The sequence below is a fragment of the Purpureocillium takamizusanense genome, chromosome 8, assembly GCF_022605165.1.
Source record: "Purpureocillium takamizusanense chromosome 8, complete sequence".
In the NCBI taxonomy this organism is placed as follows: Eukaryota; Fungi; Ascomycota; class Sordariomycetes; order Hypocreales; family Ophiocordycipitaceae; genus Purpureocillium; species Purpureocillium takamizusanense.
Window position 1 is genome coordinate 539777 of NC_063075.1, and position 27893 is coordinate 567669.

General features: G+C 57.6%; 8 protein-coding genes across 9 annotated transcripts; 3 read left to right on the forward strand and 5 right to left on the reverse strand.

Moving 5' to 3' along the window:
* The first annotated feature begins 335 nt into the window (after window positions 1-335).
* On the forward strand, window positions 336-2689 carry GNA1_2 (Glucosamine-phosphate N-acetyltransferase). The gene is made up of 2 exons (XM_047989780.1): window positions 336-1125; window positions 1252-2689. The coding sequence occupies exons 1-2, from the start codon at window positions 434-436 to the stop codon at window positions 1493-1495; spliced, it is 936 nt and encodes a 311-aa protein (XP_047845785.1). The 5' UTR covers window positions 336-433; the 3' UTR covers window positions 1496-2689.
* Window positions 2690-4114: 1425 nt separating this feature from the next.
* On the reverse strand, window positions 4115-5232 carry JDV02_008205 (2-dehydro-3-deoxy-D-gluconate 5-dehydrogenase). The gene is made up of 2 exons (XM_047989781.1): window positions 4886-5232; window positions 4115-4807 (listed from the first exon to the last, which is right to left on the reverse strand). Exons 1-2 carry the CDS (start codon window positions 5006-5008, stop codon window positions 4148-4150), a joined length of 783 nt encoding a protein of 260 aa, XP_047845786.1. The 5' UTR covers window positions 5009-5232; the 3' UTR covers window positions 4115-4147.
* A 386-nt stretch (window positions 5233-5618) lies between these two features.
* Window positions 5619-9086, reverse strand: JDV02_008206 (uncharacterized protein). 2 transcript variants are annotated; one of them, XM_047989782.1, is made up of 5 exons: window positions 8627-9086; window positions 7273-8405; window positions 7055-7185; window positions 6736-6985; window positions 5619-6630 (listed from the first exon to the last, which is right to left on the reverse strand). In XM_047989782.1, the coding sequence occupies exons 1-5, from the start codon at window positions 8684-8686 to the stop codon at window positions 6093-6095; spliced, it is 2112 nt and encodes a 703-aa protein (XP_047845787.1). In that variant the 5' UTR covers window positions 8687-9086; the 3' UTR covers window positions 5619-6092. The 2 variants fall into 2 exon arrangements, with proteins under 2 accessions (XP_047845787.1, XP_047845788.1); XM_047989783.1 differs by having other exon boundaries at window positions 8493-9086.
* Window positions 9087-10261: 1175 nt separating this feature from the next.
* On the forward strand, window positions 10262-11680 carry JDV02_008207 (uncharacterized protein). The gene has a single exon (XM_047989784.1). The coding sequence runs from the start codon at window positions 10334-10336 to the stop codon at window positions 10982-10984; it is 651 nt and encodes a 216-aa protein (XP_047845789.1). The 5' UTR covers window positions 10262-10333; the 3' UTR covers window positions 10985-11680.
* Window positions 11681-12610: 930 nt separating this feature from the next.
* Window positions 12611-13931, reverse strand: JDV02_008208 (uncharacterized protein). Its single transcript, XM_047989785.1, has one exon. The coding sequence runs from the start codon at window positions 13753-13755 to the stop codon at window positions 12883-12885; it is 873 nt and encodes a 290-aa protein (XP_047845790.1). The 5' UTR covers window positions 13756-13931; the 3' UTR covers window positions 12611-12882.
* A 5125-nt stretch (window positions 13932-19056) lies between these two features.
* JDV02_008209 (uncharacterized protein) lies at window positions 19057-21141 on the forward strand (the record flags this gene model as incomplete). The annotated part of the gene is made up of 6 exons (XM_047989786.1): window positions 19057-19277; window positions 19352-19359; window positions 19652-19707; window positions 19768-20096; window positions 20151-20498; window positions 20556-21141. The coding sequence occupies 6 exons, from the start codon at window positions 19057-19059 to the stop codon at window positions 21139-21141; spliced, it is 1548 nt and encodes a 515-aa protein (XP_047845791.1).
* Window positions 21142-23508: 2367 nt separating this feature from the next.
* Window positions 23509-24406, reverse strand: JDV02_008210 (uncharacterized protein; the record flags this gene model as incomplete). The annotated part of the gene is made up of 3 exons (XM_047989787.1): window positions 23509-23530; window positions 23590-23638; window positions 23698-24406. 3 exons carry the CDS (start codon window positions 24404-24406, stop codon window positions 23509-23511), a joined length of 780 nt encoding a protein of 259 aa, XP_047845792.1.
* Window positions 24407-25207: 801 nt separating this feature from the next.
* Window positions 25208-27073, reverse strand: JDV02_008211 (uncharacterized protein; the record flags this gene model as incomplete). Its single annotated transcript, XM_047989788.1, has 1 exon — window positions 25208-27073. One exon carries the CDS (start codon window positions 27071-27073, stop codon window positions 25208-25210), a length of 1866 nt encoding a protein of 621 aa, XP_047845793.1.
* Window positions 27074-27893: the final 820 nt, after the last annotated feature.

Below are 27893 nucleotides of genomic sequence, written 5' to 3' on the forward strand. Positions count from 1 at the left end.
CTCGGACGCATGCGGGCATCGGTGTCCTCGGCGCGGCAGGCAGACGGGGAAAGAAAGAAAAAAAGAGATGCCGGTCAACAGGGAAAAGTGCCGTTGCAGGTGGTAACTAATGCACTCACCAGCAGGGGGAATGGATACCTGACGGCCAGGGCAGGCAAGCAGAGCACCCGCAGCACAAGGCAGGCAGATGCCCGCCTGGCAGCCACACCTCACCCACCACGCGGGCTCATCTTGACCCCTGAAGCGGCTCGGGTGCCAGTGGGGCTGCCCTGGTGTTGGGCCAGCTCTCTCCCCCCTGACCTGAAGGGCGCTGAGAGAGGCAAGGCGAGGTGCTGCTGATGGCTGCCGCTGCTGCTACTGGTGCCGCGTTGTCGGTCTCCAGCATGAGGGTGGGTGTCCCTCGCCCCTGGAAACAGACGGCAGCAGGGCCCCGATGGGCTGGCTGGGTTTTGGTCCATCCATCCATCCATCCATCCATCAGGTGGTGAGGTCAGCCCTTCCAGCAAGCAGCTGCTCCAGAGGCCTTGACCTCATTCATCGCGGCTGTCTTTCTTCCTCCCCCTCCCCTCCTGCTCCAGTCGTCTCCCATCTTTCAGCCTCAGCTCCCACCGCCAATTGTCTCTCGTTCATCTCCTTCTCCTTCTTCTCCATACACACGAGCAGCCAGCTCGTCACGGCCGCCAGCTTCACCGCCCAGCAGCTCTCAATTGCCACCTCCACGCCCGCCTCCGTTCTCCGAAGCCATCACCATCCACCACCAAACCCAGCCCGCACCCGGCCGACCATCACCGACTCGCCTCCAATGCCCAGCCTCGTCATCCCCGGCGCCTCGTCCTTCAACGCCATGGCCGCCGACGAGGGCCTCTTCCCCTCGTACCTCGTCTCCCCCGACGTCTCGGCCGCCCTGCCCGAAGGCTACAAGCTGCGGCCTCTGCGCCGCTCCGACTACGACACGGGCTTCCTCGACTGCCTGCGCGTCCTGACCACGGTCGGCGACATCGCCAAGGACGACTTTGAGGCTCAGTACGAGCGCATGGTCAAGCAGGAGGGCTACTACATCATCGTCATCGAAGACGACGCTGGCGCCGTCGTTGCCACGGGCGCCCTGATTGTCGAACGCAAGTTGTATGTGCCCCATATGATGTCCCCCCTTTTGCCATGATGCTTCTCCTACTTGCTGTGTCGGCAACAAGCTACCGGCCTGCCTGCCTGCTCCAATGACAACCAAGCTGACCTCCCCGTGTCCGTCAGCATCCACAACCTCGGCGCCGTCGGCCACATCGAAGACATTGCCGTGTCCAAGAGCCAGCAGGGCAAGAAGCTCGGGCTGCGCCTCATTCAGGCCCTCGACTTCGTCGCCGAGCGCATTGGCTGCTACAAGAGCATCCTCGACTGCAGCGACGCCAACGAGGGCTTCTACATCAAGTGCGGCTTCCGCAGAGCCGGCCTGCAGATGGCGCACTACTACGAGGGCAGCAAAAGTAAGCCCCAATAGCGCTCTAGCGACGCACAATTTTTGGCCCGTCCGTCCGTGTTTGGTCGGGGCCGACGAAGGAGGTCCATTTGGAAATAGATGAAGGGGGCTTGGTTGAGCTGTTGTCGTCGGATCGACGGCCGTCTGTGTTTCAGGGCATCGTCAGGCCGCGAGTTGAGCGATGCTGCAATACGGCTTTTGTTATTGGTTTTCTTGTTTATTTTGTCTCCGGCCTCGGCGACGGTCTTCCTTTTTCGGGTGTCCACGTTTTTTTAACAACGGCGCAGGGAGCAAAATCTAGAGAGGTGGACAACCCGCTTGGAGGGTTCTGGGTTCCGGGCCCAACGCGGTGGCTGATTGGGCAATATAACAGGCTTTTCCCAAGACGCACATGTTCCGGCGGCGAGGTCCGTGAGTACCGAGCAAGCGGTGCGACGCGGTGCGATATGCCGCGCCGGCGTGCGAGATGACAGCTGAATGCAACATGGTTGGTAGACGGAGCGAGCCGCTGCGACACAATCGACGTCGGCGACGCCATCGCCGTGGCCGGTGGCGCGCGTCGGACGTCGAGGCAGTCGCGGTATGTCACCCGACGTCTGGTTGTAGATGGGCCGCTTGCCATGCGCACCTTGGTCAGCCCTCGCCAGATCCCCCCATTGGGCCTCGACCGATGCACAGTCCTGCACGACCGGAGAGGGGCAGCGCAAGCTTGACCAGGGGACGGGCCGGACGTGCTGCCCGCTTCCCCAGATTCTCGCCCTTGTTCTGCGGCACCCTCGCCGACGCGGAGAGATGATCATGCATCCTCTCTAGCCCGGGAGTCGAGGCCGTTTAGCGAACCCGGCACGAGCAAGCATATTGTAACTTGATAGGCCCGCAGCAGAAATGCCAGCAAGCCCTAGGCAGATGGCCTTTCCATCTGCGGTGGGTGTTCTCGCCGTGGCGGCCCCCCCGCCCGCCACGGCTGCTGAGCCCAAGTCACAGGTGTGGTCTCGCGCGCACTACCTTGGCTGTATGCATGCGTGGGCGCAACGCGGGGTGGCACAGGGACGAAAATGGTGTGTCGTACAAAGGGTAAGTGGTGTTTGCGTGGTGTAGTAATAGGTATTAGTCCAACGTTGTAGTTTGCGCGGCGCGCGCGATCGCGGCATGTGATCGTGACGGGGGGTCCCGTTCGGGGTCGGTTCGGGGTCGCTCTGCCAAAAATCTGAGGGGGTGGGAGAGTGAGTGAGGGGGAGAGGGGAAGGAGGAGGATGGACGGGTGCATCCATGGCCTACGTACTTGGTGGAGACTTGTATGGGAGAGAGAAGAAGGGGGGGGGTGGCATGGTCTTTCGGTCGCCATCTCGTGTCTGGAAGGGCTCTCTTTTTTTCCTTTCTTCTTCCTCCTCCTCCTCGGTCTGCGTTTCTTGACCTTGTCTGTCAGTTGAAGTTTGTTGTCGTTGACGGCCTGTCTGTAGGCTTGGTTGATATCAGGCTCATCATCAGGGCACCGAGCCTCGGCTCAACTCGCACCAGACAGACCCTCGCGCCGTCTTATTAGTAGTGCCAGGACCACACATACACACTACCTACTTACCACCTCACGCGACAGACAGCCCCCTTGGGCATGATTCTTGTTCCCCCCAACAAGGGACAGGGCACTGAACATATTCTTCGTCCACCCAAGGGACACGGCACTGAACAAAAAGGCAACGCGGTCCAGACATTAATAATGCTCGAGGAGTTGCACTCCGTGATTGCGCGGGTGCGCATCGCGGCCTTGCAGGCAGAGTACGTCTTTTAATGCTGTTTGCTTCCTTGCTTGGGTTACACACACACATACACACACACACACACCACTCAAGTACAGATAATTCTGCACGTCACCGTCACCCCTTTGCGCCCACCCATGACACGCGCGCGCAGACAACTCACCCTCCGTCCCTCGAGTCCCTCTCCCAATTTTTTGTGGCGCGCACATTCTCCTGGTTTGTGGCCTGCCACCAACCAACCTGTCGTGTCGTATAGCCGCAACTACCTTCCCACCTACCTACCTACGAATACCTGTAGTACCTACCTACCTACCTGCCTGCACATCCATATATACTGTACACAGACCGCCTCCCCCTGGCATGCTAGAGTACTGAACGATACGCTGACGGGCACGTGTTACCGCTAATGCTCACAGCGCGCTCGCGCGGGTCCCGTCGACGTCAGGCCGCGCCGTCGTGCGCAGCCAGCGCAGCAAGGTCACGGCCGTCAAGGGCCCGGACGGGTGCAGGCATGCTAAGAGGAGGGTGGTGCGGGCACGAGCGGGGAGTGTCTGAGGAATTAGACGGGAGAAGAGAAGAGAAATAAAAACAGAAAATGAGAAATGAACATGAGCGGTTCTGTCATGTGTGGACTGATTCAAGCAGGGGAGCGAGCATTGGGGATGACTGTAGATGCGAGGAGATGCAATGGCAGGATGCAGTCGACAACTGGTCTACATCTAAATCTATGATAGGCCTTTCTTCTGACAATGGCACGCCTCTTGATACAACTGAACCTTTGACGCCCCGACTCAACTGTCTGTACTGTACGTCTGCGCGTAGAGTCGACTCCAGGGGGCCATTGTTCCCCTCGCCCCCCCTTTCTTCCCCGTCTCCCCAAAACTGCCCCCCTACCAGCAGCTCAAACCCGCCGCAGCATTCACCTCCCCATCCACCCGCCGTCCACGACCAGCGTGTGTCCGCTCACGTACCCGCTCGCCCGGCTGGCGAGGTACACAGCCGTGCCCTTGAAGTCGTCGGGGGTGCCCCATCGCGCGGCGGGGATGCGCGCGCTGATGCTCGCCAGGCGGTCCGGGTCGTTGAGCAGCGCCGTGTTCATCTCCGTCTCGACGTACCCCGGGGCGATGGCGTTGACGGTGACGCCGCGCGCCGTCCACTCGTTGGCGAGCGACTTGGTCAGCTGCCCGACGGCGCCCTTGGACGCCGCGTACGCCGGCACCGTCAGCCCGCCCTGGAACGTCAGCAGCGAGGCGAAGTTGATGACGCTGCCGCGCCGGCCCGTCGCGGGCGAGGGCTCGAGCGAGAGCATGTGCGCGCCCATGTCCCGGCAGAGCGTGAAGACGGCGTTGAGGTTGACCTGCAGGACCTCGTCAAAGTCGGCGTCCGGGAACACCTCGCACTTGTGCCGCCGCTGGATCCCCGCGCACGTCACCAGGATGCGCACCTGGTGCCCGTCGGCGAGGATCTTGGGCGTCAGCGCGGCGACCTGCTCGCGCGACGCCATGTCGGCCGTGTAGATGGAGGCCTTGCGCCCGAGCCTCTCGACGGCCTCCTTGGTGGCCGTGCTGGACGTGTCCCTCTACACATGGAGCTCGCCGCCGTAACTCGTAAGTGAGAGTGCTCGCGAGCGTGTGGTGGTGACATGGAGAAAACGCACCTGGACGAGGATGAGGTCCGCGCCGGCCTCGGCCAGGCCAATGGCCACGGCCTGGCCGATGCCGCGGGTGCAGCCCGTGACGACGGCCGTATGGCCCTCGAGCGAGAAGAGGGACGACGCCATTCTATGACTGAGATACAAGTATACTCCTGGGGGGGGAGGAGACGTGCTTGCTGCTGCTGCTGCTGCTACAGATGTTCGCCAGTCCGGGATCGGTCAATCTGCTGCACTCTCAACAAGCAAGCTTGCGCCGTTGTTCAAGAAGGCTGGAGAGGATAGATAGACGGTAGATAAAAGGGTCCAGCGGCAGCTCTCACTCGAGGGGCATTTGCCGACGGATGGCCGACGGCAGGGTATGTGGAGAGAGGAGGAGCGTCCGTCAGGCGCCGCGCCGGCGGCTATCGACCGTCATCGCCGCCACTTGCCGAATGAGGCAATCAATCCCCACACGGCCTCCTCTCCGCGTCGCCTCCGAACCTCACAGCCTACCCTGTACCCCATGTCCGGTTCTCGGTCGACGTTAAATTGTGTGACACCTTGGAGCGTAGTACCAGAGCGCTCTTTGCAAAAGGATAGGGCGAGTGTCAGTCGGACTGGCAAGACGCTAGCGAGCTGTAGCCCTGGCTGGTCCTAGCTGGCTAGGATCTTACACGCATATACCAAGCCAGTCTGCGTATGAGGATACCGGCGAGGGCGTTCATCATCACAGTTACCCTGAAAACAAGGTTGTGGGTAGATACCTCCTTAATTCGGTAATAATATTTCTACACCCATACCATGCTCTAGTCAGCCCCGTCAGGCCATAGTATACCGACGTGATACGCTACCCAGCTCTGAATTGAAAAGTTTGCGAGTAGACGGCATCGGGCCGATCTATACAAGTCTCTCCAAAATGAGAGCGTACTTGACCTTCATCCCACACCGTGATACCCACTAACATACCGTGCGCCTTGCTCAAATTTTTTAGAACGATCATATGTCATCGTCATGCGCTCCTCCCCAATTGGAACGCTTCGCTTTGAGAGCCATTGTAAAGAAATGGGGGAAACCAGGAAACCCGCCGTGACCTCTCCTGATATGGAACCTGAACCGCGTGCACCCAGCGCAACAAAAAAGTTCCCATCACCTTGCTGTAGCACGATAAAGTCTTCCCATGGCAACAATCTGCATGTATCGCGACGCCCGCGTCTGGTGTCGACACGTCGGTCTAGTTCCTGCCGGGTGCCCTATGAAGCATCCCTTCCGCGAGCTGGGCCACAGGGTGCGCGGCGCTCATCTCAGAGAGCAACAGCCGCGCTTGCGCCACCGCTGGCATGTTGATGATGTGTGATTGTCGCCGCAGTTGCCGGTTGCGTTGCCCGCCACTCGATGTGCCCCCGTGTTCGGGTTCCACGTCCATCGCACTGTCGTCAGACTCCTTCTTGATGGCATCCTCCGGCGACTCGGCCATCCTGAGGGCAGCCTCGTCGCCGAGGTCCTTAAGCTGGGGGGGCATGGGTACGGCTCCGAGCATACCGTGCCCGGCCTCCTCGACGGCCAGGCTCAGCAGACCCGCCGCGCACACAAAGTACGGCACTAGGGGGGACACGTGCTGCAAGCCGAACATTCCGGCGTACGACTGGGAGAGCGCGAGAATCGACTGCGCGGCTTGCAGAGATATCTCACGCGGATGTGCATTGAGCCCTTCAAGCGGCGTGCTGACGTGGGGTCGGAAAAGAGAGAGCAAGCAGAATTGGTAATACATGCTGCAGCAGGCGCATCAGCTCAGTTATTGGACCGTCCGTTATACATGACCAAATACTTGGGATAAGAAAATGGGGTTGATTCCATCAGCATATAGGGGTCCTCACTGGATGAAAAGAACGAATGGAGAGTTGCTCCCGTCAGTCTTGAGCATCGCAAAGAAGCTCTCGTACCAGTCGAGGCATCGGTAGTATGTCAACACGACCTCATCGGCCGTGGTCGCGCGCGACGGCGACGGCGACGATGACGACGGCGACGCCGCGAGGAGTTTATATACCCATTCGGTGAGTTGAAAGATCTTGGCTGGAATAAGCTGCAGGCTGCTGAGTTGGGACGCGTGCTCAGCCGTCAGTGATTCTATATCAGTGCCGTCAGCTTGCTGTACTTGATGATTTGAACGCTCGGGCGGATGCTTGTGCCACTGACTGCATTCCATAGACTGTACGGGCGAGTTGCTCGGCTCGTAGACGCAAGGGGGCTGGTCAAGGGCGACCCCGTCGTCCTGCAATATCGCGATGTGAACCCCGGCAGGTTGTGCTGTCAAGAGCTTGAGTATTCTGGGGTGGTAGAAGAGAGATACTTCTGGTCAGTCTTATTGCACAAGCCCACTACGGTACAAGGAATGCCGAGGCAGGATGCCATACCGGACGAGCGAGATGGCGCCGCAGTATGTCGTCGCGCGTACAAGTGCGTCCTGGCTGCCATGCTTGTCCGCAGCGGGCGGCTCTCGAAGGCATAGCTCCGTCATCGCCGCGGCGAATGATTCGGAAAGCTCTCTCGCCTCCGCCTCACGGCCGCAGCTGACTTGATACAGCGCCAGCATGCCGAGGGCTTGAATATCAGGGAGGCTGCCCGGCCGCCCCTGGCCGTTTATCAGGGCCTCGGCCTCCTCGTACAAAGCCTGGCTATCAGACGTGGCAGAGGAGAAAGAGCCGATTTCGGCCGCAGTGACGGGGTGGTTTTCCTGGTCTGACCGGCGCCGCTGTGGACAGGCATGAGGATGCTCGCCCAAAACCTGCATCGACAGGGCGAGGAGCGAGTTGACGAGCGCCCGAGAGCAGTAACGCCCCTCTCCACTGGAAAAGTCCCGCAGAAAGGGGTCCTTGCAGAGGAGGCAGAAGGGCAGATAGTCCCACGTAAGAAGCGACTCGAGGTGGTCCCGGACCTTCGCAACTGACCATCCGGTGCGGGTCCAAGAGGCCGCGCCGTGTAGGTTCTCGTCCCCGGATGTGGACAGCTGCGAGGGAACAGAGCCCGCACCGGACCCTGGCGTCGTCGTGATACGGTTGGTTTCGGAGAGTGTGTCGACCGACCGGAGGCGCTCGCTCGTCCGGCCGGAGAATCCGTCGCTATATGTATCATCTGTGGCCGACGCAGAGGGCAAGGCGCCGCTACAGTGCGGGCAAGTTGACGGTCGGATATCAGAGACGGAGGCGTCAGTGGACGAAGTCGCCTGCGAATTTCCATGGATAGCTTGTGCGATGATGCCGGCTGAAATGGAAAGAGGCGCTCCAGAAACCCTCATGTGGCCGGGGAGGTCGTTGTATATGGACAGGCGCGTGACGGTGCCGTCCATGAGGCCCTGTGCCACCATGTGGTACGTGTCGGCATCGTCCATGGAGGAGAGGGCGTCGAGAAGAGCATCGCTACGCTCGTTGGTCCGCCGCAACCGCTCGATTTCGGCGCGAAGGTCGTCCTTGGACTCCCGCCGCGAGTGGTCGAAGAGACACTCCAGACCTGCCTCCTTGCACCTTTCGCAAGGGTCTTCACCATCACACTACCACGGGGGTCGGAAGGGGTCAGCACACGCTGCAGTCATGGCCAAAAAGGTGGATGTATGCGCGTTGGGTGACGGGTGACTGACGCGAGAGATCAACGGGACTACGTCGCGAGCGGGCAGCACGGACAGGACTCCGACGAAACGTCGCGGGGGCAGAGGAAGTGACGGCATCCGCCAAAGGGGAAATAACGGGGCATATCCCCAGGGTTCATGCTCACCTTGGCTCTTTTTCTCCTGCAGCGCTGGCATGCCATGCGAACCTGGTGTCGCCGAGGCATGTCTGCCTTTTATCGCCTCGACCCTCCAGAGCACTGCAAGCTGAAGCTCCGAACAGCGATGCCACTCCCCACTGATGCGCCGGGGGGCTTCGAATCAATGTGAAAATGCGGCTAGGTAGAAGATGGGAAATGGTTGCCGAATGTGATGTGATGCGATATGAGGCAGTGTAAAATTCACAGGCGGTTTGTTTGGCGCCCCGTCGACGCAGCACACTCGCACAGTGGCCAAGGCCCTGATCAACTTGAAATACGGTAGGTAGTTGGCAGGCTTACAGGATTTGCGAGAGGGGCGAGGACAGGTGAGGGGTGCTCAATGCGACATGTACCTTGGTGATTGGTTCCAGGGGTCGAACATGTGTGAGGGCGGGTGGCTCATGGTCTCTTCCCCGACGAGCCCCCCCCCCCCCCGCCAGTGTCCTATTCTGGCAGAAGTTTGGGGGAGGGGAGGAGGAAGTGGTACCGGTACCGCCAAGTCCCAACTAACCTAGTACCCCAGGGGCGTTGCAGGGTCGCTTGTTGTGGTGGACGGGGGCATGCATGTATGTCTGGGTGAGAAAGCTACACAAACATTGATGGACTTCTGGGATGCTGTACCGACCAGGGGGGCGGATAACCCACTGTCTGCCCTAGCTACTCTCTCTCTCTTTCTCGACGTTTCTGCAGAGGAGAGCAACAGAAGCCGTTTCGTACGACCGGGTTCCGGATGAGCTGACCAGTTCATGGTCCTCGCGCGGGCAGTCTTGAAGCTACATGTATGTACCCGTGCTCAATGTTATTGAGCACATACTTCGTACAGCACGGCAACGATCAGACGTCATAACCTCGGATGACAAGGCCGACACTCGGGGTCCTCAGGTGTCTGAGTCGAGCTACACCCGGTTGTACCAAGGCACTCTCAGGGCATCACAGGGCACCATCAAATAGGGCACCATCTGCACGCTCTCGACGCCGTGTTTTGGCTTGATCAGCAACCATCAATGTCCGGAGAGTTTTGGACAAGGGGGGCCCCCGCATCCATGTCCAGTCGCTGGTCGCAGCCAGACACCGTCCCGGACTGCCTCCCACCACAAGCTGGGGCAACATGTCGTCGTTGTGACGTGTTGGCGTGCTCCACCTCTCCGGGCACCGCGCCGCGGTCCCGTGTGCTCGAGCAGCGACGGGCAATATCTCATTGAAGTACGGCAGCGAGGCGGTATTGCAGCGACACATACGTCATTGTACATGAACGGAACGACAATCCGTGATGGGGCGCGAGGTACGAGTACGCAGCCTGTACGTGCCGCGCCGCTGTGTCTCAGGGCGGAATTCATGTTTCTAAGGACTGCAGAAAACATCACCGGCTCCATGTCGAAGGGGGTTTGCGTCGTGGTGACGGCAGATCGAGGCTTGCTATTACGATAATACTTGTTCAGGGTCCAGCTTCTTCGCAGCATATCTAGACCAGACCTACCTGTCTGCCTACCGAACGGGGGAAAAGACCCTGACGCGGACCGTTGAATCATTTGTTGAAGTCCTCATCAACCAGCGAATTGAGTTTGCGGCAACAGGTCAACTCCACCACACACACACACACACACACACACACACACACACACCAACTCGGGTGCCGTGCAGTGCGCAAGTAGAAGGGCCTCTTGAGCCCATTTGATGACATACGCCATGCCTCACCGCCATGAACACCGTGACGGCGACCCTCACTACGACCTCGACTATGGACAACGCCGCCCAACATCACCATCACGACACAGAGACGTCGAGGCATTCGCCCACGCTCCCGTGCAGGGCCACGTCCACGAGGCCGGACTGAATCCCAAGTCCGCCCTGACCCCTCGGTCCGAGCGCAGGCACGACAGCCGCCACGAGCGCGGCTGCTACCGAGAGCCGGACGGCCGTCGAGGAAGAGACGCCTTCGATGGAAACTCTGTTGCCAACCCGCGGAGGCTCAGGTCGGCGGAGGGGCACAGGAGGCCCGAAACTCATCATCACCGCCCGCACCCACACCACCACCACCACCACCGTCGCCGGCACTCGAGCGCTGGAGGGTCTGCCCGGGACGCTTTCGTCGAAGCGGCAACTGCCGCGGCGGCGGCGGGCTTGCTAGAGGCAGTTCGGGCGCGGCACAACCCGAACCGGTCGACCCGCGCCGTTACGGCCGCCGTGGGTGCGGCCGCCGTGGACGTGCTCGTTAGCAAGGGGGAGTTTGGCAAGCGGGGCAGGCACATTGCCGAGGGTGCAATCGGTGGCTTGGCCGTCGATCGTCTTGCGAATGGGCCCTCAAAGGCGTCTTCACCTTGTTGAACTGCGATTGCGACATGATGATTGACACACATCCTTCGGAGGCGCTGCGGAGTACCGGACTGGCTGGTCGGGATGTGGGCGACGAGGATTTGGAAAATGTCTGCTCCTGCGACAACAACACCTACTACTACAACTACTACTAATAGCACAACTGGGCCCCAGGAGTGTGACAGTCTTCTTCCCAACTGCTCCATCGTGGAGCCTCAGCCGGACACGCCAGCCACCTCACCCTGGGCGAAGACGTTCGTCTGCCCCATCGTGGAATGCCGACACCTGCCAACCTCCAATAGCTAGGCTTTTTAGACTTTATTGTGTACCCGAATCACGACAACGCCCTGCTGCCTCCCAAGCCAGAGGGAACACGTCTCGACAGCGAACCCGGCCGGTCCGGATGTTCCGCCCAGTCGGTCCCCCCGTCGAGAGGCCCGGAGGAAGCAAGCAACGGTGGCGGCCTGGACTTCAGCCCGAGTCGCCGGCCGGACCGACCACGAGCGGGTCAAAGGTCGGGGGCCAGCTATGTAGCGGCACGCAACAAATTCCCATTCCTCCACCCCCAGATGATCTTCGCTGCTGCCAAAGCCTTCGTCGCAAAGACGGCGATGCTCCCTGTCGCGCCTCGACGGCGATGGGAGCAACAGGTGGGGATCGGGAGCGCCCAAGCGCGAAATGATGGCATGGTGGTTTTGGTTGTGACCACTGGTAGCGTCATAAAGTCGAGAAGTACCAGGTTCGGGCATGGATGCGACAAACAATTCGAGCCGCATCAAGTCTGCATTCCTGGCAGCATCGAGGGCGCTGAAGACTGGGTAAGAACTGGGTCCTCCACCGCTCTCCCAATATATCACTGGATAACCCTGTTCTGAAGTTTGAGTCAAGCAGCAACTCTACTTTCATGTCTGGGAAGCAGCTGAGCATGCGACTGCCGGAGCTGCCATCCATCTTGGCCCGGAGGATTCAATGATACCTGGGGTGAAGTGATGTCGTGACAGGCCATTTCTGCGGCCTTACATGCTAACAGACAGACGACAACCGTGGAGTTGCCGATTGGGTTTGCCTAAAAGACGCGTCAGACTTGGCTCTGGGTGTCAGGCGGGGCGAGTGCCTACATTTGATGGGTACACTTTGGAGCCGGGACACACCGATAACTAATGAATGAGCTGCATAAAGTGTAGCCTTTGACACACGTTTCCCCCCTAAGATCATCAGGGCAGCGACGCTTGGCTCGGCCTCAAAAATGGGTGCTTCAGACACACGGACGGTCGATCTGGCTCATAATCCTAAACCCTAATTGGCAAACAAAACCCTCCAGCCACAATCATGTATAGCCAAGGCCATCACGTACGAAGTAACGACATAGCCGCGTGATTGGCATGTGGGAGCGGAGGTTTAACACTGTTTCCTCCCACTCCGCAGTAAAGAGTACTGTTGTGCGACCGCACAGACCACGCGAGACGTGACATTAGCATGTCTTGCAGGTTGAACAGACGTCGAGACATTGGTTCGGATGGACGCCGCCCGTTGCACATCATCGAGTTGCACGAAGGTCTTGTATGGCTTCATCGTTGCACTGCGTGGGCACAGTTCATGTTGTACGGCGGGGGCCAACGGAATATGGCCCAAAACAACCTCGTGCATCTGTTGCCATTCCATGTTAGTGAAAGCTGTTTGTACAAAGTACACCGTTCGACTTCAAGTTGCAACCGCCTTGTTAAACCGAAGGGGTCCTGCCCCGCGGCAATCGTCGCCTCTTAGTTCTAAACCGACTATAACAATCGATATGAGGGGACGGATATAGACACCCAACCCAAACCGAAACACCTAATCGCTGCTTCAAAAATCTCGTGACCGTTTCAACTCCATACAAACACGCCCACCATAAAAAAAATGCAGTTCGAACGTTAAGAAGGACTTGGCCCAGCAGGCGAGGCTGACGCTTTTAGCTTCTTGGCCACCCACTCGGACGCCGATTCCTTCAGATAGTCTTGAATCAGTCGGCAGTCGCAGTTGCCATGCTCCATCAGCATGTTCTTCAGAACATACGTCTCCGCCATCAGTTCTGACAGTGCCCCGGACAGCCTGCGATGCTCCTGCTCTAGATCCTCGTGCTTGGACTTGAGCTTGTCCTCCTCTTGCCGCCTCCGCGAGCGGCATTTATCGGCGGCGATGCGATTTTTTTCGCGGACTCGTAGTGCCCTCGGGTCCTCGGCCCCCGAAGCGTCGGCTTCGCTCTTGATACTGGTTCGGGGCTTGGACTTTGTGATGCTGCCGGCGTCGTCTTTCGATACTGTCGCGGCGCTAACAGCTAGTTGGGCCTTCCGTGGGCGACCGCGCTTCTTGACCGTGCTCGGCTTGGTCCTTGGCGATGGAGACTCGGAGGACGAGGCGGTGTGGATGGTCATCTCTGGAGGGCTGCTGTTGATGCTGCCAGGCGACTCATTGCTCAGGGAAGTGTCCGTCGTTGGGGCGTAAGAAGCGTTGCCAAGCTGCATGCATTGTATGGTGTTGCTGCGCCCGTTCACGCCTGCCGCACTAAACCCGTTGGCGTCGAGGCCGGCCATGGGTCCGTCTATACACATCTGCGAAAAGGCGTCTTCCCCAAATATATTCCCAGACGGCGGAAAGCTTTCTTGTTCCTTCATCATCAACCCCTGGTCCAGCGGATACGCGTCACCCCATTGGCCCCCGAGTTGGTTGGTTGTTGCGAGCGACTTCCCGCCGTCGAGGTCCCGTGGGTCATAAGGATTATGTAAAACCAAAAGCGAAGAGTTCATACCGGACTCGTGTGCTTGTCCAAGCGGGGCCGATTTTGGAAAGTGTTCAAGTACATCAAGTCAACATGTGTGACTGGGGTGCTGCTGAGGTGGGAGACTCCTTTATACATTCAACTCTCCGTTAAACAAAGCCACATGCAGGCGGGGAACAAGCCCAAGCCGCCCTAAATGGTGACGTATGCATCGCTGGGGATCTTGAAGAGCCGTACAGGTGCAGGACTGGCGGAGTGTGGTACCGAACCCTTGAGACGTGGTCTGGGCGGCACAATCAAGACGATTAAGGTGGGCGGGCGGACATGTAACCGATACTGTGAAGAGGGGGGGGGGAGTTGGAGCGGCGAGGAGATGTTACAGGCCCCAGACACCTTTGGCAACGATCGATTGGAACCAGCCCCAAAAAAATTGATAATAATCGATTGGAGGTCGCGGTTGACAGGTCGGTGACGTGGAAGAGGAATTACTCTACTGGGTAGGTAACGCCACCGGACCACTTGCTCCGAGCAGAGCACGCCGACTCCAGACCAGGTACGTACAATTTATTACTGCGTGTCACTTGACTGGGGGGTCAACTTCGTTGCTTAGTCCAGTATGCGAAGAAGAAAAAGAAAACCACTTCCAACTTGGATTTTCCCACCGGGCCCTGTGTTTCAAAACACACAAGGACGGCATCTTCTCGATGCATCCTGCCGCCTTGGCGTGGCATCCAAACTTTTGTGGCTGCAGGGCCCGACATGCAGCTGTATTGAACTTGCACTGTGGCTCTGGTACTGGGCTGGGAACATGGATAGACGATGTCAAATTGACAGGGACCATAGAGCACAACATGCAGGCAATAGCCAAAGACTTCAGATCACCAAGGATTGCATGCCTTTTCGACGCCTTTCAGATAAGCTATCAACATTGTCTGCTGGCCGCGCTCTTCACTGCACTGGCCCCGCCGGCCCAGCTGCGGCATTTCCACCACTACTGACTCCCAATTCCCGACATGTCGCCATGTACGGTGACTACTGGGTTGGGAGGGAGGCAGGATTGGTGCTTGAATATTCCCTGGCGTGAGGGACACTCGGTGGCTGCTGCAGCCACAACTAGAAGGTGATTCCACGTCCTCCACGACTGGACAGGCGGAAAGATCAAGGGTGGAACGTCCTAGACCCTCAATTCAGATAGCAGTATATCAGGGAGACCATGCCCTTAGGGTGCCTCCGGACCTTTACATCTGCTTGGTCGAAGAGTGCCACATCTCATGCTGGTTTCTGGGGCCGTCTCCAGTCTGACCAGAGGACGCAGCAGGCACCGTAGAACTTCACCGCCACACACAAGGGGTCAAGGCCGATATCTTAATGGCTGCCCACAGGCCCGCTCGAACCCTCTCGTGTCTTTCCCTATTGGAGCCCGAAGCCTTCATGATTTCCCGCCCCAACACATTTATTAGAACACTGCCCACGTTGTGCCCCAGTGCCTTGGGGTGGGAAGAGAAGAAGGGGGGCTCAGGAGGTACTGGAGCCATTGCATGCATCGCGCGGGGGTTCGCAGGCCAACCTGCTCTGGGGCAAACTAAGCTTCATCCAGTAGATTACTCACTTGGCGTACCCAACAGTGCCATTTTCTGCAGGCACTTTGTGACCCATGCCCCCTCCCTTGGCTGCCGTTGGCTTTCCTTCCGATGCGGTCGGCTGGTCGAAGATAGTTGCTGCGTGTCATATGGGCGGGACTCATCTCCAGGTCCCCACGAGGCCAAACATCACCGGTCGTGCCCTGGCTTTATAACGCCGGCTCCCCCTCGTGAGGCGTAATGACTGCTGTGAGAAATCTGGGTTGTTATCTGGCACGTTAGCTGGGTGCTGCAAAATCTCTTGGCCCAACGATCAGGTGACAGCACGAGGCAGGCCCGCCGTCGCTCAGGCTGAAGATCTGTGACGCGCGGAGAAGGCCTCTAGACGGGCAGGCAGGAAGGCAACCTGGAGGAATGCAACATACGTGGCAGGCATACGACCGTAATGGGTTACCGTGTCACTTGTTATTGAATTCCTTGCCTGCACGCAGAGCTGGAAGGAGACTCCAATGGGTATCACGGCGCCATGTACGTACATGGCCGCAAATTCAGCCACTAGGGAATCCTGATATTTTTAAGTGTACCTGGCATCCAACTTTGCGAGGCATGGCCATTCCCTTCAAAGGATAGCATAGTTGGGCCGGTGGGGCGTTATTTTCTCGAAGCTGCGAGAAGCGCATGGAAAGCATTCAGTCGCTGATATTATCAATACAAGTCGTGTTATTTTACCTGTAGCCCAAGCTACATGTAGTACCGGACGCACCGTAGGCGGTCTGCCATCGGAGAGGAGGTTTCACGCACCAGTGGTCCTCGTGTACGCACGCCCCTGATGCCTGCTCGCAGCACAGATGTGGCTCCGCGCACTCGCATGAAACTGGCGTGCAAGACGGTGTTGCGTTTTATCATTTGCGTACATGAACACACATCAAGTATGCCGCACAACCCAATGCAAGGATTCTTGCATGCGTGACAGCATTTCTGTGGAAGAATGGCCATTGTCGAGCAATACGTTGCTCCGTTATTGCAGCTTGAGGGGAGCGCTCAATACTCAAAACGCCGCGACACCGCAAACCCACTAAATTGTACAGTCTTACTAGCAAGGGCGTACCAAGCACACGTACGAAGTCCGTGCCGCTCCAACTGGGGGCGCATTTTCGCCCTGAAAGGTGATCCTGCCGTACATGCCGCTGCAGTGGGTGTGCGAGAAGTATGGTCGGAGGGCACTCCCCCGATGGTGGATGCATCTGCTGATGACATAGACCGGGTACTGCGGGCATATCCAAGCCGGTATACTTACGAAGACCCAAGTTTGAAGGTCCAACTGCTGGACAAACTGGCACTCGGCTAAGGGAACATTGGTAGAAATACTACACGCCTGGCGTCGACAGTGACATCGATGAAGGTGGCTACTTGGTGTTGATCTTTGTGAGCATGCCTTCTCTGGTATTAGTCGGTTGACTGGTGATCTGTGGCGAGCACTAGTATGTGGCTGGTTGCACTGTAGGGGCACATTTGATGTAGGGCAAGGAGGTTTCGCCCTCCGTACGAACTTGGAATCATTTTATGAAGTATGCGGTTATGTTGATCGACGTTTGGATGAAGCTAGGTCGACAAAGTAAAAACAAACCGACGCTGGCTGGGGTCCCATTGGAAACAGCCAAAGGCTGTCGTCTCTGGCAGGGGACCAATAGGGGCTGGAATCAGCAACGAGCGTTGCCCCTCCACTTCTCTCCCTCGTTGTCTCCCCAAGACAGGGATAAAGGTTCGCCCATTGGCTGTTGCTCCCGGAGCCCGTCCGGAAGATGTGATTGGCTAGATGCCACGGAATGGCCCCCGTGGAGTGGATCATGACTGGAGTTGTTCCTTCATGTCGCTGGCTGATCACCTCCCCAGAACAGCCATGTACCTGTACAAGCTCTCGGGCACGGGGTTGCGTGTTGTGAGGCGTTCCCGCTGCCTGCTTGGCCGACGGGACTACTTCCTGTGTGTTAAGGGGCGGGCCGCGGAGAAGTTTGGTTTTGTCGGATCACGTCATCCCACACATGTGGTTGATCCTACATTCGCGTCGCGGGCGCTTCAGTCTTGTTACTCGATTCCATGATCCAATGCTGATGCTTCAGAACATTCAGAGGCTGTCCTGAAGAGCGACAGACCTCACCTATGCGCGTCGGCTTCCAGGGGAAAACGGTTCAAGCAAAAGATCTGCACGTGCTGGGGGCTGGCAACATCTTTTCATTCGGTATGATCGCACCCGCACCCTCGACTACTGCTCTTTTTGAGGGGGCAGCGCCATTTTGGCGACAAGAGGTGCCAGGAGGATAGCCTAACCTGGTAATCCGTTGTGTGAAAAGCCGTGGTGGCCCGTTACGCCATGCGCCACATTGATGCCTCCCCCCCAACAGCTACATACAATCCCATTGAGTGTGCGAAGACTGCCCTCAGGTCACTTGCAGGGATGCGAGCCAATGGTAGATCGTTAGAGAAAGCAGTACCTCAATTTACTTGTCGATCTTACTGTATCAGAAGTCCAGGCTGAGCTGCTAGCTACTAATTTCTACATGATCATCGGTGGGTTTTCTCGTTGCTCTTGGGTACACCCATGTATATCGCTATAATACTTCTCTGTGGAGACCGTAACCTGAGGGCAGTCTTCGCACACTCAATGGGATACGCGACGCCTGGGGTTAAGTAGGCGCTCGGCTTAAATTATTATGTGATTTATCATTTATAGGCCGACATGAACCGCCGTGACCCTTTGGACAGTGCTGGCATTGGCAAAGAGGCATCTTTGCTGGACGGGGCTCATGTTGAGATGATCAAATATCAATGATCAGATTGACGTCAGTCCAGCCTCAACACACCAGACCACTTGGCGCTGACGACCGAGCGACGACTTGAACTCCATGTACAAAAGCCGCGGCGTTGTCCTCCCGAGCAGCGGAAATTGCGAAAGTCCATCCATCCTTATCGACAACTTGTCCACAATCGCTTGTCGGATCGTCTGGCGTCATGCAACCATTTCGCTCGCCGCCCCCATCTTTCTTTCCACTACGCACCACCAGAACGCAGGCACCCACAATTCCACACAAATATTGATGCATACTCAGCGTCACTGTCGCCACTCTGCGGTGGAAACGATCCGTCAAGATCAATATTCATCGTCCCTCCCAGTGCCAGCGGCTGTGCGGACTAGTCCTTCGCATGCGGCTCTATAAGAGTTGCACCATGGGCTATTGTGATCTACATCTACATCCCACGCAAACCATGGCAGCTTGAGTGAACGCGGCATCGACATCGTCAACCTGTCACAACATCTGTGCCGCTGCCGTCCGATGCAACCATCAAATGGAGCGACGGTATTTGCCTCTCCGCCCTGCCGCTGCGGGAAGTCGCATGCAGGAACGGCGCTCCCTCGAGTCGCTGGAGCCCAAGAGGCGCCGCGTGGGGGTTGCCGTGGCCTGCAACTTGTGTCGTCGGCGCAAGATCAGGGTACGTGACGCAGCATGCATACTCGGCATGCCCTCGCAGGCTGCAAGACTGACCCTTTACGTATACAGTGTGACGGCCGCCGACCAACCTGCACCCAGTGCCACGACCAGACAACGCCATGCGTATACCGAGACGAGGTGTCGCCGGATTCGCCACACTCGGAGCTGGCCGAGGTCATCGATATTTTGAATACCCTTCCAGGCGGAGAGTCGGTGCGGATATTAAGCTCACTCAGGGGTGAACGTGATCCGTCAAAGATCATGTCCACTGTCCGTAGTGGCTTGAATCTGCACCAGCGGCTACATGTATCTGAGCAACCCAACGCCTCGGCCATACTGCATACGCCTTTCGAAATGCTGGAGCTCGAAGTACAGAACCCCGTCGCCTATCCTACCCTGGTCCCCTTCGATCCGATATCCTTCACTGCGGAGCCATACCGTAGTCTTACAGCTGCTGCCGACGAGAATGTGGCCTCCAGGCCGTAAGTCCAAACGTGCGCACTTTCGAGCGGTCGGGTGTTCAGGGAGGCACAAGAGTATCCCAGAGTAACAATAGATCCCCTGGTAAGCAAGTCTGTCGACAGACAAGAATTTCCAAGGAGCCCACTTTCAACAACGAACCGCCTCCTGGAGCAACCTCACGAGTCTGGTCCTGCACAAGCGATGTTCCCGCTGGTCGCCACCCACGGACCCGAACTCTGCGATGTTCGCCTTCAGAGTTTAGATGTTAGCCTATGGACGAAGGTAAAAGTTGATAACATCACGGCGGCGCGATGCATCTCACTGTACCTCGAGACCGACCATCCGTTGCTGGGGCACTTCGACCCGGAGCTCTTTCTTGCTCACTTAACGACAGGGCAAACGGGATATTGCTCTCCACTGCTTGTTAATGCTCTGCTCTACTGGGCCTCGGTCTGTTCCTTCCCCAAACATCTTCATTCCATGCTGTCCTCCCACTAACTTCTCACACAGCAAATGTACCGTGCCATTGACCCCAAGACGGACGAGCTTGCCATGCGATTTTCTTTAGAAGCCGAGAGCCTGTGGGACAAGGAATTCGGCAACGATAACGTCGTCAACATCGCCGCGGCGCAGTTTTTGAGTCTAGGTTTTCTCGGCCACGGCCGAAACCACAAAGTTTTGCAATACATGGGTCATGCATCTGATATGGCGCGTCGGATGAATCTGTTCGGTTCTTCCACTAATGATGAGACTAATACGACACTATCCATTAAAGAAATGACGGCCGAGGAAAGCCGAGCTCGCATGTACGCGGCATGGGGGGTATTCAACTGGATCACGCAAGTGCACTGAAATTCTCACCACGCCCACGGAATGCTAACCGTTCATGCTAGGCTGATGTCACTCTTCTACCACCAGCCTGGGCTCAAGTGCCCGAGCAGGCCACCGAATTTACCTATCCCGGGAGATGATCATTCGGACGACCAAACTGAATTTGAGACGACCTCAAGTCGGCCGTTGCCGCCTTTTATGGGCAGCACTTTCCCTCACCTCTGCCATTTCTGGCGCATCGTTCATGAGATAACTGTTGTCTACCACACGGATGGAAATCCGCATTTTGATGACCGCACGGCGCTACGTTTCGCAGAGTATAAATTCCGGGAGTTGTTAGCCTGGAGCAATGGCCTGCCATATACTCTACTCCGAGGGGACGACAAACCTCATCACGTCCAGATCCTACAGTGAGGTATCGTTCAATCAGCTTCTATCAATCAACCAGCTAACAGGTCCATGTCTAGTCTTTGGTTTCACGCTGCCGTTCTCGAACTCTTTCGTCCTTGCGTGCAGACCAATGCCGCCGCAAAACGGCGTCTACGGACCTTCACGAGCAACTACAGCTCCCCTGCGGCCGTGTGTAACGCATCGGTGGGGCAGCTCAAGCGCCTGATCCTCAACTTCCGCCTCCATTACAAGTCGTCGACCTACACGATCCTCTGGCACACTGCCATGATATACGTCGCCAACGCCTTGCTGCACGACGCCAAGGAGGAGGGCTGGTTCTTTTACTTTCTCCTCTGTGTGTATGGATACGAGAGGCTGCGGCGGTCGTGGCGTGTGACCGGGGCCGTCGCCAAGGGCTTGCTGGCCATGACGCTACGCAACGGAGACATCTCGAGCCACATGGCGCGACAAATCCTCCAGGACCTCGAGAGGAAGAAGCTCAGCGAGATGCCCGAGCCTATCAGAGCACAGTTCCCGGTGGACCTGGACCTGGCGCTATCAGACCCCAAGTCCGCAACGGCAGAGAACCTGGCAGATAAGTTTGAGTACACTGCCATGCTCGGCGACTATACGCATGAGTTTGATAGCGCTCAGTCCAGATAGCCACGGGTGGGTGCATTCCGAGGATTCTTTTCGGTACCTGGCCATTCGAAATACCAGTCTTATCGGAACCCACGAGCGCTGTATACCCTTACGTTACTACTTGGCACGAGCGACACATAGTTGAGATCGGATTTTCGTGTTCGCAGTGGACAATAGTGTCAATATTTCTAGACCAAGCCCCCGCGCCCAAAAAAGTGAGAAACCATGTCATTGGCTTCGGATCCGTGTCTCGAATCATGTATATCAAGATGCAGCTTGGGATGGGGCTGGCTTTAGACTAGGGATGTCAAGATAGCCGTGACTGGAGGGTGGCAAGCCTTGGGTAAAGCGTGAAATGATACGTGTTTGGAGTTAGTCGGCCACCTTGACCCAAAACGCTCTCAAGACTGCCAAGATGAACTGCGGAAAAGCATACACGGCACTGGCGAACATGCACACAGAGCCGCATGGCCACACGTCAGGCGAACAAATCGCATTCTGGTTACATGTCCGTATACTATACTATATCACTTACCAAAACTGAGTATCTCAGTCCTTTCAAGGTGAACCCTCAACTCGGTGATTGAGTGTTTAAATCACTGCAAGCACGTCGGTTCATGCTCAACTTCTCATCTTGACCGGCGTGCGCTGGACACTGATGACATTACCATGCTGGCGTCTGTCCCAGCATCCATTAAATCACCACTGGCCCTTGATTCTAACCGCCAATGCTCGGCGTAGAAGACGTCAACCTTGAGCCTTTGCCTGCTACCCGCAGACGCCCCCCGCCCCCTTTCGGCGAGTCGCGGTACAAGGGCGTCAAGTCACCCCAGTTGCTCCACGCGGCGATTCCGCCATGTTTCTGCATTGAGGAGCACGGCTTCGTCTGCAATGTCCCCGCACTCCTTCGGCGTGCATGCATGCGCTTGAAATTTGCTGGCCACACACGGTCTTCAAACGAGGCCTTCGTGAGGCCCGTCCTCGCTGGCATAGTGTGGCGACGGCGAGAGCTTGGCTGCGAGGCCTACTTCTTACAACGAGACCGTCAGAAGTAAGTGCTCACAGGCGGACCGTCATTGATCGTTGTTGGTGGGCCTGGCCAACCTGTCTGTTCGGCTGGTGATTTCTGCTGGGAGAAAATGCTCCGCGCGAAGTGCTCCTGACATGGCCTGTGTGCACGGGTAGGATTCAAGGAGCGCAGACAGCCAACTACGGTCTGTCAGGGTCAAAGGGATCCGGGCGATGGAGCAGCAAATAGAGAGCATGGGTGACACCGCAGCTATGACAGCCTAAAGGGACGTGCTTGATGCCGAGATGCACTAGAAGCACCGGGGTAGCTTCTATTTCGGGGTCAGGGTCAGCTGCGGCGAAAATTCGTCGCGACGCGCGGTCTGCACAAAGGCATACGGCTTTTCGCGGCTTGATAAGCTCACCTAGCCACAGACCCATTCTGTGTCCCGCGTCTGCGGTATCCGTGCCACCCATGCTAGGTCTGTTTGGATTGATAATCCGCGTTCTATGCTCCCTCGCAGGCTCATCATCGTTGGGGAGACATGTCAGACGCGGACCCCCCAGGGAGCCAAAGAAGAGATGGGCAATCTCTTCCCATCTCTTCCTCGGATGAAGTTCATTACGATAGCCACCAGACAGTCGGTGTACGCAACCCTGAATGAGGCCTAGGAGCGTCTACTGTCAGGTCGACCGTCCTGCTGAGCCGTGGGTCGTTGACGTGCTCGCGAGGGGATGCCATTGCGATTCGTTGCAGTAGGCGGGTTTCGAAATCGCGGGCGCTCAGTCCAGCTGTCGGCCACGGCGAACTGGCAACGGTTTGAACCCTCTTTCCACTCCAGTTTGTCGATGATTCCGCCAACATGAAACCCCACCTTGTGATGAATGAAACTGTCAGGACCAACACAGACCACCGCATGGTCCCGCACTGAACACCAGGCGTAACAAGCTGCGTTAAGCTTATTTTTGCTGCACGGGGGGCATGTTCGTCGGTACCTATATATGCAGGCCGACGCCATGTCGCATCAGCACGCATAAGCTTCTGGTCTTAGAGTCATTTTCCAGTCGGGTCTGAGAGTCGGGGCGGACGCACGCTGTTGTCGTCTTCCAGCGGACGGGGGGTATCGTGCACGTGCAACATTAAAACTGCAATGTGACCGTCGGTGTTTGCGTAACGTGTCGGCAGGGGCCTCGGTCTCCATGCGGACGCTTCGACCTAGGAGCCAGCGCGATTCAGCAGTCCGGCTCGCATCAGCTTGGCAGCTGGCCCTCAAATGCCAAGACAGCGCACCAAACGCAAGGTGCGCACGCTGTTTGTTTGGGAAGAGATGAGTACGCACATGTAGTCTGTCTTTCTTTTGTCAAGCGGCCGTGCCGTCGTCAGAAACTATACAGCCCCTTCCTACGCCAAGTTTAGCCTTGGGGTCTCATTGTCCGCCCAAGAAGCAGCTTAGTACTTGCCGCCGTATGTTCTTGATGTCCGGGTTCGTGGTGGACATGATTCGCTTTGCTGTAGGAAGTTAGTTTGGCCTACAGACTCTTGACAAGACTGGGAAGCAGTCGCCATACCTCTGCTGCGTAGACCTTCTTTCGTAGGGCCGCTCTCCGCGACCTCCCACCATATGCGCATCACCCAGGCTGCGGCCAGGGCATCCCTTCTGCGGCAGCTCATTTCGGCCGTCACGGCGAGGCTCAGGACGCCGTCGTCGCTCAGCAGCTCGCGGGCGAGCATGTTGCCCTTGCCGTCGGACCACTCCCATAGGACGCCGGCCTTGTCCGCGGTCCTCGTCTGGCTGACGTCGAAGAGCACGTCGTCGCTCTTTTGGAGACGGTTGTCGTCCCCCCACTGGGTTCGCAGGATGTGATAGCGCCGCCTGCCGCTGCTTCGGATGCCGTGGCCGACGCGCAGGATGCCCATGTGCGGCGGCGCCGAGCGCGATTGGGCCTCGGCCTGGAAGGAGTAGTTGGGCAGCTCGGCGATGGTGCGGTGTGTGAGGTCGTACATGGGGCGCAGGCGCGTGCGGATCGAGGGCGTGCCCGTCGAGTCTCGTAAAGAGCGGGTGACCTTTTGCATCACGACTTTGTGGTCGGTATTGGTCACGTAGTCGATGTGGTGGGAGAGCTCGTACACTGCCGGGCCATCCGCGCTGCCGGCGTGAATGAAGCGCTGGGCGACGAAGAGCGTCTCCGGCCGTGCTTTCGTCGTGGCGGCGTCTGGTCGTGTCGAATCTTCTTCGTAGGGCGGCGGCAGAGTGGCCTCGTCTTGCCAGGATTCCATGATGACGTCGGTCGGGATGCGGGAGACGGTGGGGGGACGGGGAGAGCTCGGGAACGGCACTTTGCGTGCGGGCAGTGTTGCGGCTTCGACAGCGGGATCGCGGGAGAAGAAGGGAACAACCTTAAAGAAGGAAGTCCATACTTAACCCATCTGCTGGCCCCGTCGTGGCATGGCAGGTGCGCGGAGGCGGTGCGTGCGGTGGCTGAGCAGTGACGACAATAGTATTATACCCACGGCCGGTCGCAGACTTGTCATGGTAGGTGAAGGTCGTCACAGAAATGCCAGATGATGTATGACGTTCGCCCAGGTGGTATGGGCTAAGTTAGTCTGGAGTTGGGCCCTGACGGCACCGGACTGGTCAGTGGAATGTCTCACAGTCGACTCGACCCTTGTGCAGATGGAGCTAAACAAGCCTTCAGCTTCAACTGCCGGCTCCATAGAAAACACGGAAGTGCCGCCTGTTCTCTGCGTGCCAAGGGCAGCACGCAAAGTATTTGGTATCACAATGCTTCCTATAGCACACATGCAACCATGAAGCATTAAGTATGTCGGCATATTTGGTCGGTGGCGAATCAAGCCCGGTTTGCCTGATACTATGAGTTTCGTGGAGCCTATACAATTCCAATGCCGACATGACCTAACATGGATTCTTATCCCACTGAAACCGGCCCCTTGTCTCAACATTGACAACGATCTGCGGCGATGATGTAGGTGACAAATAGCCCAGTCCCATCAAAGCCGACGTGTGTCGCTAGCATTGCAGCCATGCTCACCTAAACTATACGGGTGCCACATCACATCTCAATCAACCATCCGCGCCCTCATAAAATCGACCACATCGAAAAACGACTTCTTATAGTTGCGCACCTGCGTCGTCTGGTTCACCGTCTGCACGCCAAACTGCGAGTCGGCGTCGCCAAACTCCCAGTTGTCCGCAAAGCTCCACAGGTACGCGCCCGCAACCTCGACGCCGTCCTCGCGGATCGCCTTGAGCGTCTCGGACAGGAAGCTCAGGTAGTACTGGCTGCGCGGCGTGTCGAAGAGCTGGTCCGGCAGCGCGCGCTCCCGCTCGCCGTACACGGGGTACCCGAACTCGGTGATGGACACGGGCTTGCGCCACGTGTTGTACAGGTAGTTGAGGTAGCTGCGGAGGTACGTCGGCGTCGTGTACACGTAGGACTGCGAGCGGTAGCCAATGTCCCAGCCGTAGACGTTGACCGTGGTTTGGTTGACGCAGTACGGCCGCAACGACGAGCTCTCGTTGCGCGCACAGTCGAGGATGCTGCCCTGCTCGCCCGGCACCGGCGGCGTAATGACCGTTGCCGTATAGGGGTCGATGCCGAGGAAGTCGACCTGTCCGCCAATGTACTCCAGATCCTCCTTCGTTAACGGCACGTAGTCTGGGAACGTTTTCTTGAACGAGTCTGGGTAGTCCTTGCCCAGGAAGATGGGGTCGCAAAAGGTACCGAGCTGGATTGAATTGAAGTGGTTCGCGGCCTCAACGTCTGCGGCACTGTTGGGATCGCGTGGCACGCCAAAGTTGTTGTTGAACTTGAGTGCCACTTTCCCTTGGCCCCCGAGCTCCTCTTTATAGAAGCGGTAGGTGCGCGCATGGGAGCGAATCACGGAGTCGACGGAGCGCGCGTCGTACGAGTATAGCAGCGGCTCGTTAAAGGTAAACCACACGGGCACCCTGTCGGCATAGTGCGTCATGACAACCTTGGCGTAGTTGACAAAGGCGTCCTGGAACGTCTCGTTCTGGTACCCGCCGTTGACGTACCCGAGCTTGGTCTTGTCCGCGGCCGTCGTGAGGTTGCTCCCGTAGAACTGCAGCGGCGTGTCAAAGTGGAGGAGCGTGACGACGGGTATCATGCCCTTCTCGAGGATAAAGTTGATGACGTCGTTGTAGTGGTCGATTCCCTCCTTGTTCACTGGCGTGCCGGGAAGGGCGAACGGCAGGATGCGGGTCCAGGCGATGCTGAAGGAAAAGTACTTGACGCCCATGGCCGCGACGCGCTCTATGTCTTGCTTGTAGTAGTAGTAGAACTCGTTGGTCACATACGACTTGGGGCGGCCGTCCCGGACCAGGATGTCCATGAGCGAAGGCGACTTGCCCTGATCCGCCGTCGCGCCTTCGATCTGCGATGCCGAGCTGGCAACACCAAACTCGAAGCCCTTGGGGAAAGTGTAGCAGTCTGTGGGGCCAAAGTAGTCGGCGGGGGGAAGCACAAGCTCTGAGCTCGGGACGGGCGTCGGCGACACGGTCGTGCTATAGACGGCCGTCTCTGTAAAGTTGGGGGGGTTGGCATGCCTCCAGAGAGCGGTCCACGCCGCCTGGCCGTATGGGTCATTCGTGTCCGTCGCCGTGGCTGTATCGTTGGGATTCCACTTGCCCCATGTCGTATAAGACAGAGAAGGGACCAGCGTTATGAGAGCCTCGGGGGGCGCAGCGTAAGTGCTGGTGGAGGTCGGGGCCGGCACAGATGTCGCATACCGCACAGTCTCGGTCAAGGTAAAACTGAAAGGGGTGAAGCTGTACTCTGGCTTGCCGTTGTAGGGGTGTTTACACTGGGGCCGCGGAGCAGGGCCTTTGGCAGGAACATACACTTGCTGGGCGGCGATGAGCGAGGCCAACAGCAACTGGCTGAGAAGAGCAAGTCGTGCCATTTGTATCTATTCTTTGCGTTGAATTGTGGACGGACTGGAGCTGTGATACAAGTGCCATGCAGAGTATAGAGGAGTAACTCACCCATCTTATAGTCGAAGGGACGAGGGCGGAAGCGAAACCGTGCCAGCACGAACACTGCCAGCGCTTGACAAGATGAATCACAATCAGCCATCACTCTATCATCGGTCCGACTCTTTATGGCCGAACTAGCTTCTGTTGATGCGCGGGGTCTGGAGAAGAAGGATCACTCGTCAAGCCACGCTAGTATAATCGCCGACGGGAGATGACCAGAGCCATTGACCCCCGGCGGGCGTGGATGATCCGCGTGCGCGGAGGAGGACGATAAAGTGCTGACCTTAATGGCTTCTCAAGATTGGCTCATTCAGGGTTTTTGAGCGCATGAATATTATTGCTTCCCTGATGATATAGGAGCATACATATAGCGACGTGGTCGCCTTCATGTCCGCGATGGGCCTGAAGTGCGTGCTTGTTGCCTCAATAACCGCGGGGATCGGTGCTCCAGGGCCATAACAAGGAACAGGAAGCATAAACGCGGATGATGGAATATTTCTCTCACCTTCACCTGGTGGGGTCGTGGCGTTGATGAGAAACCATCAGAAGCCACTTCTCAATCGGCCCGGTGTACTGCTTCATGGGAAGCGAGTGAGGCGCAGGAAGTCAAGCATCGTTGACTGGTTGCGTCTTCCTGGGCGAAAAGCTAGCATGCCACCCCGGCCGGCAGTGGCGGGCGTTGGGCCATTTCCCCGGATGACGTCTCACGGCGAAGCCACGATGACCCAGTGGCCACGCCTCACCCCG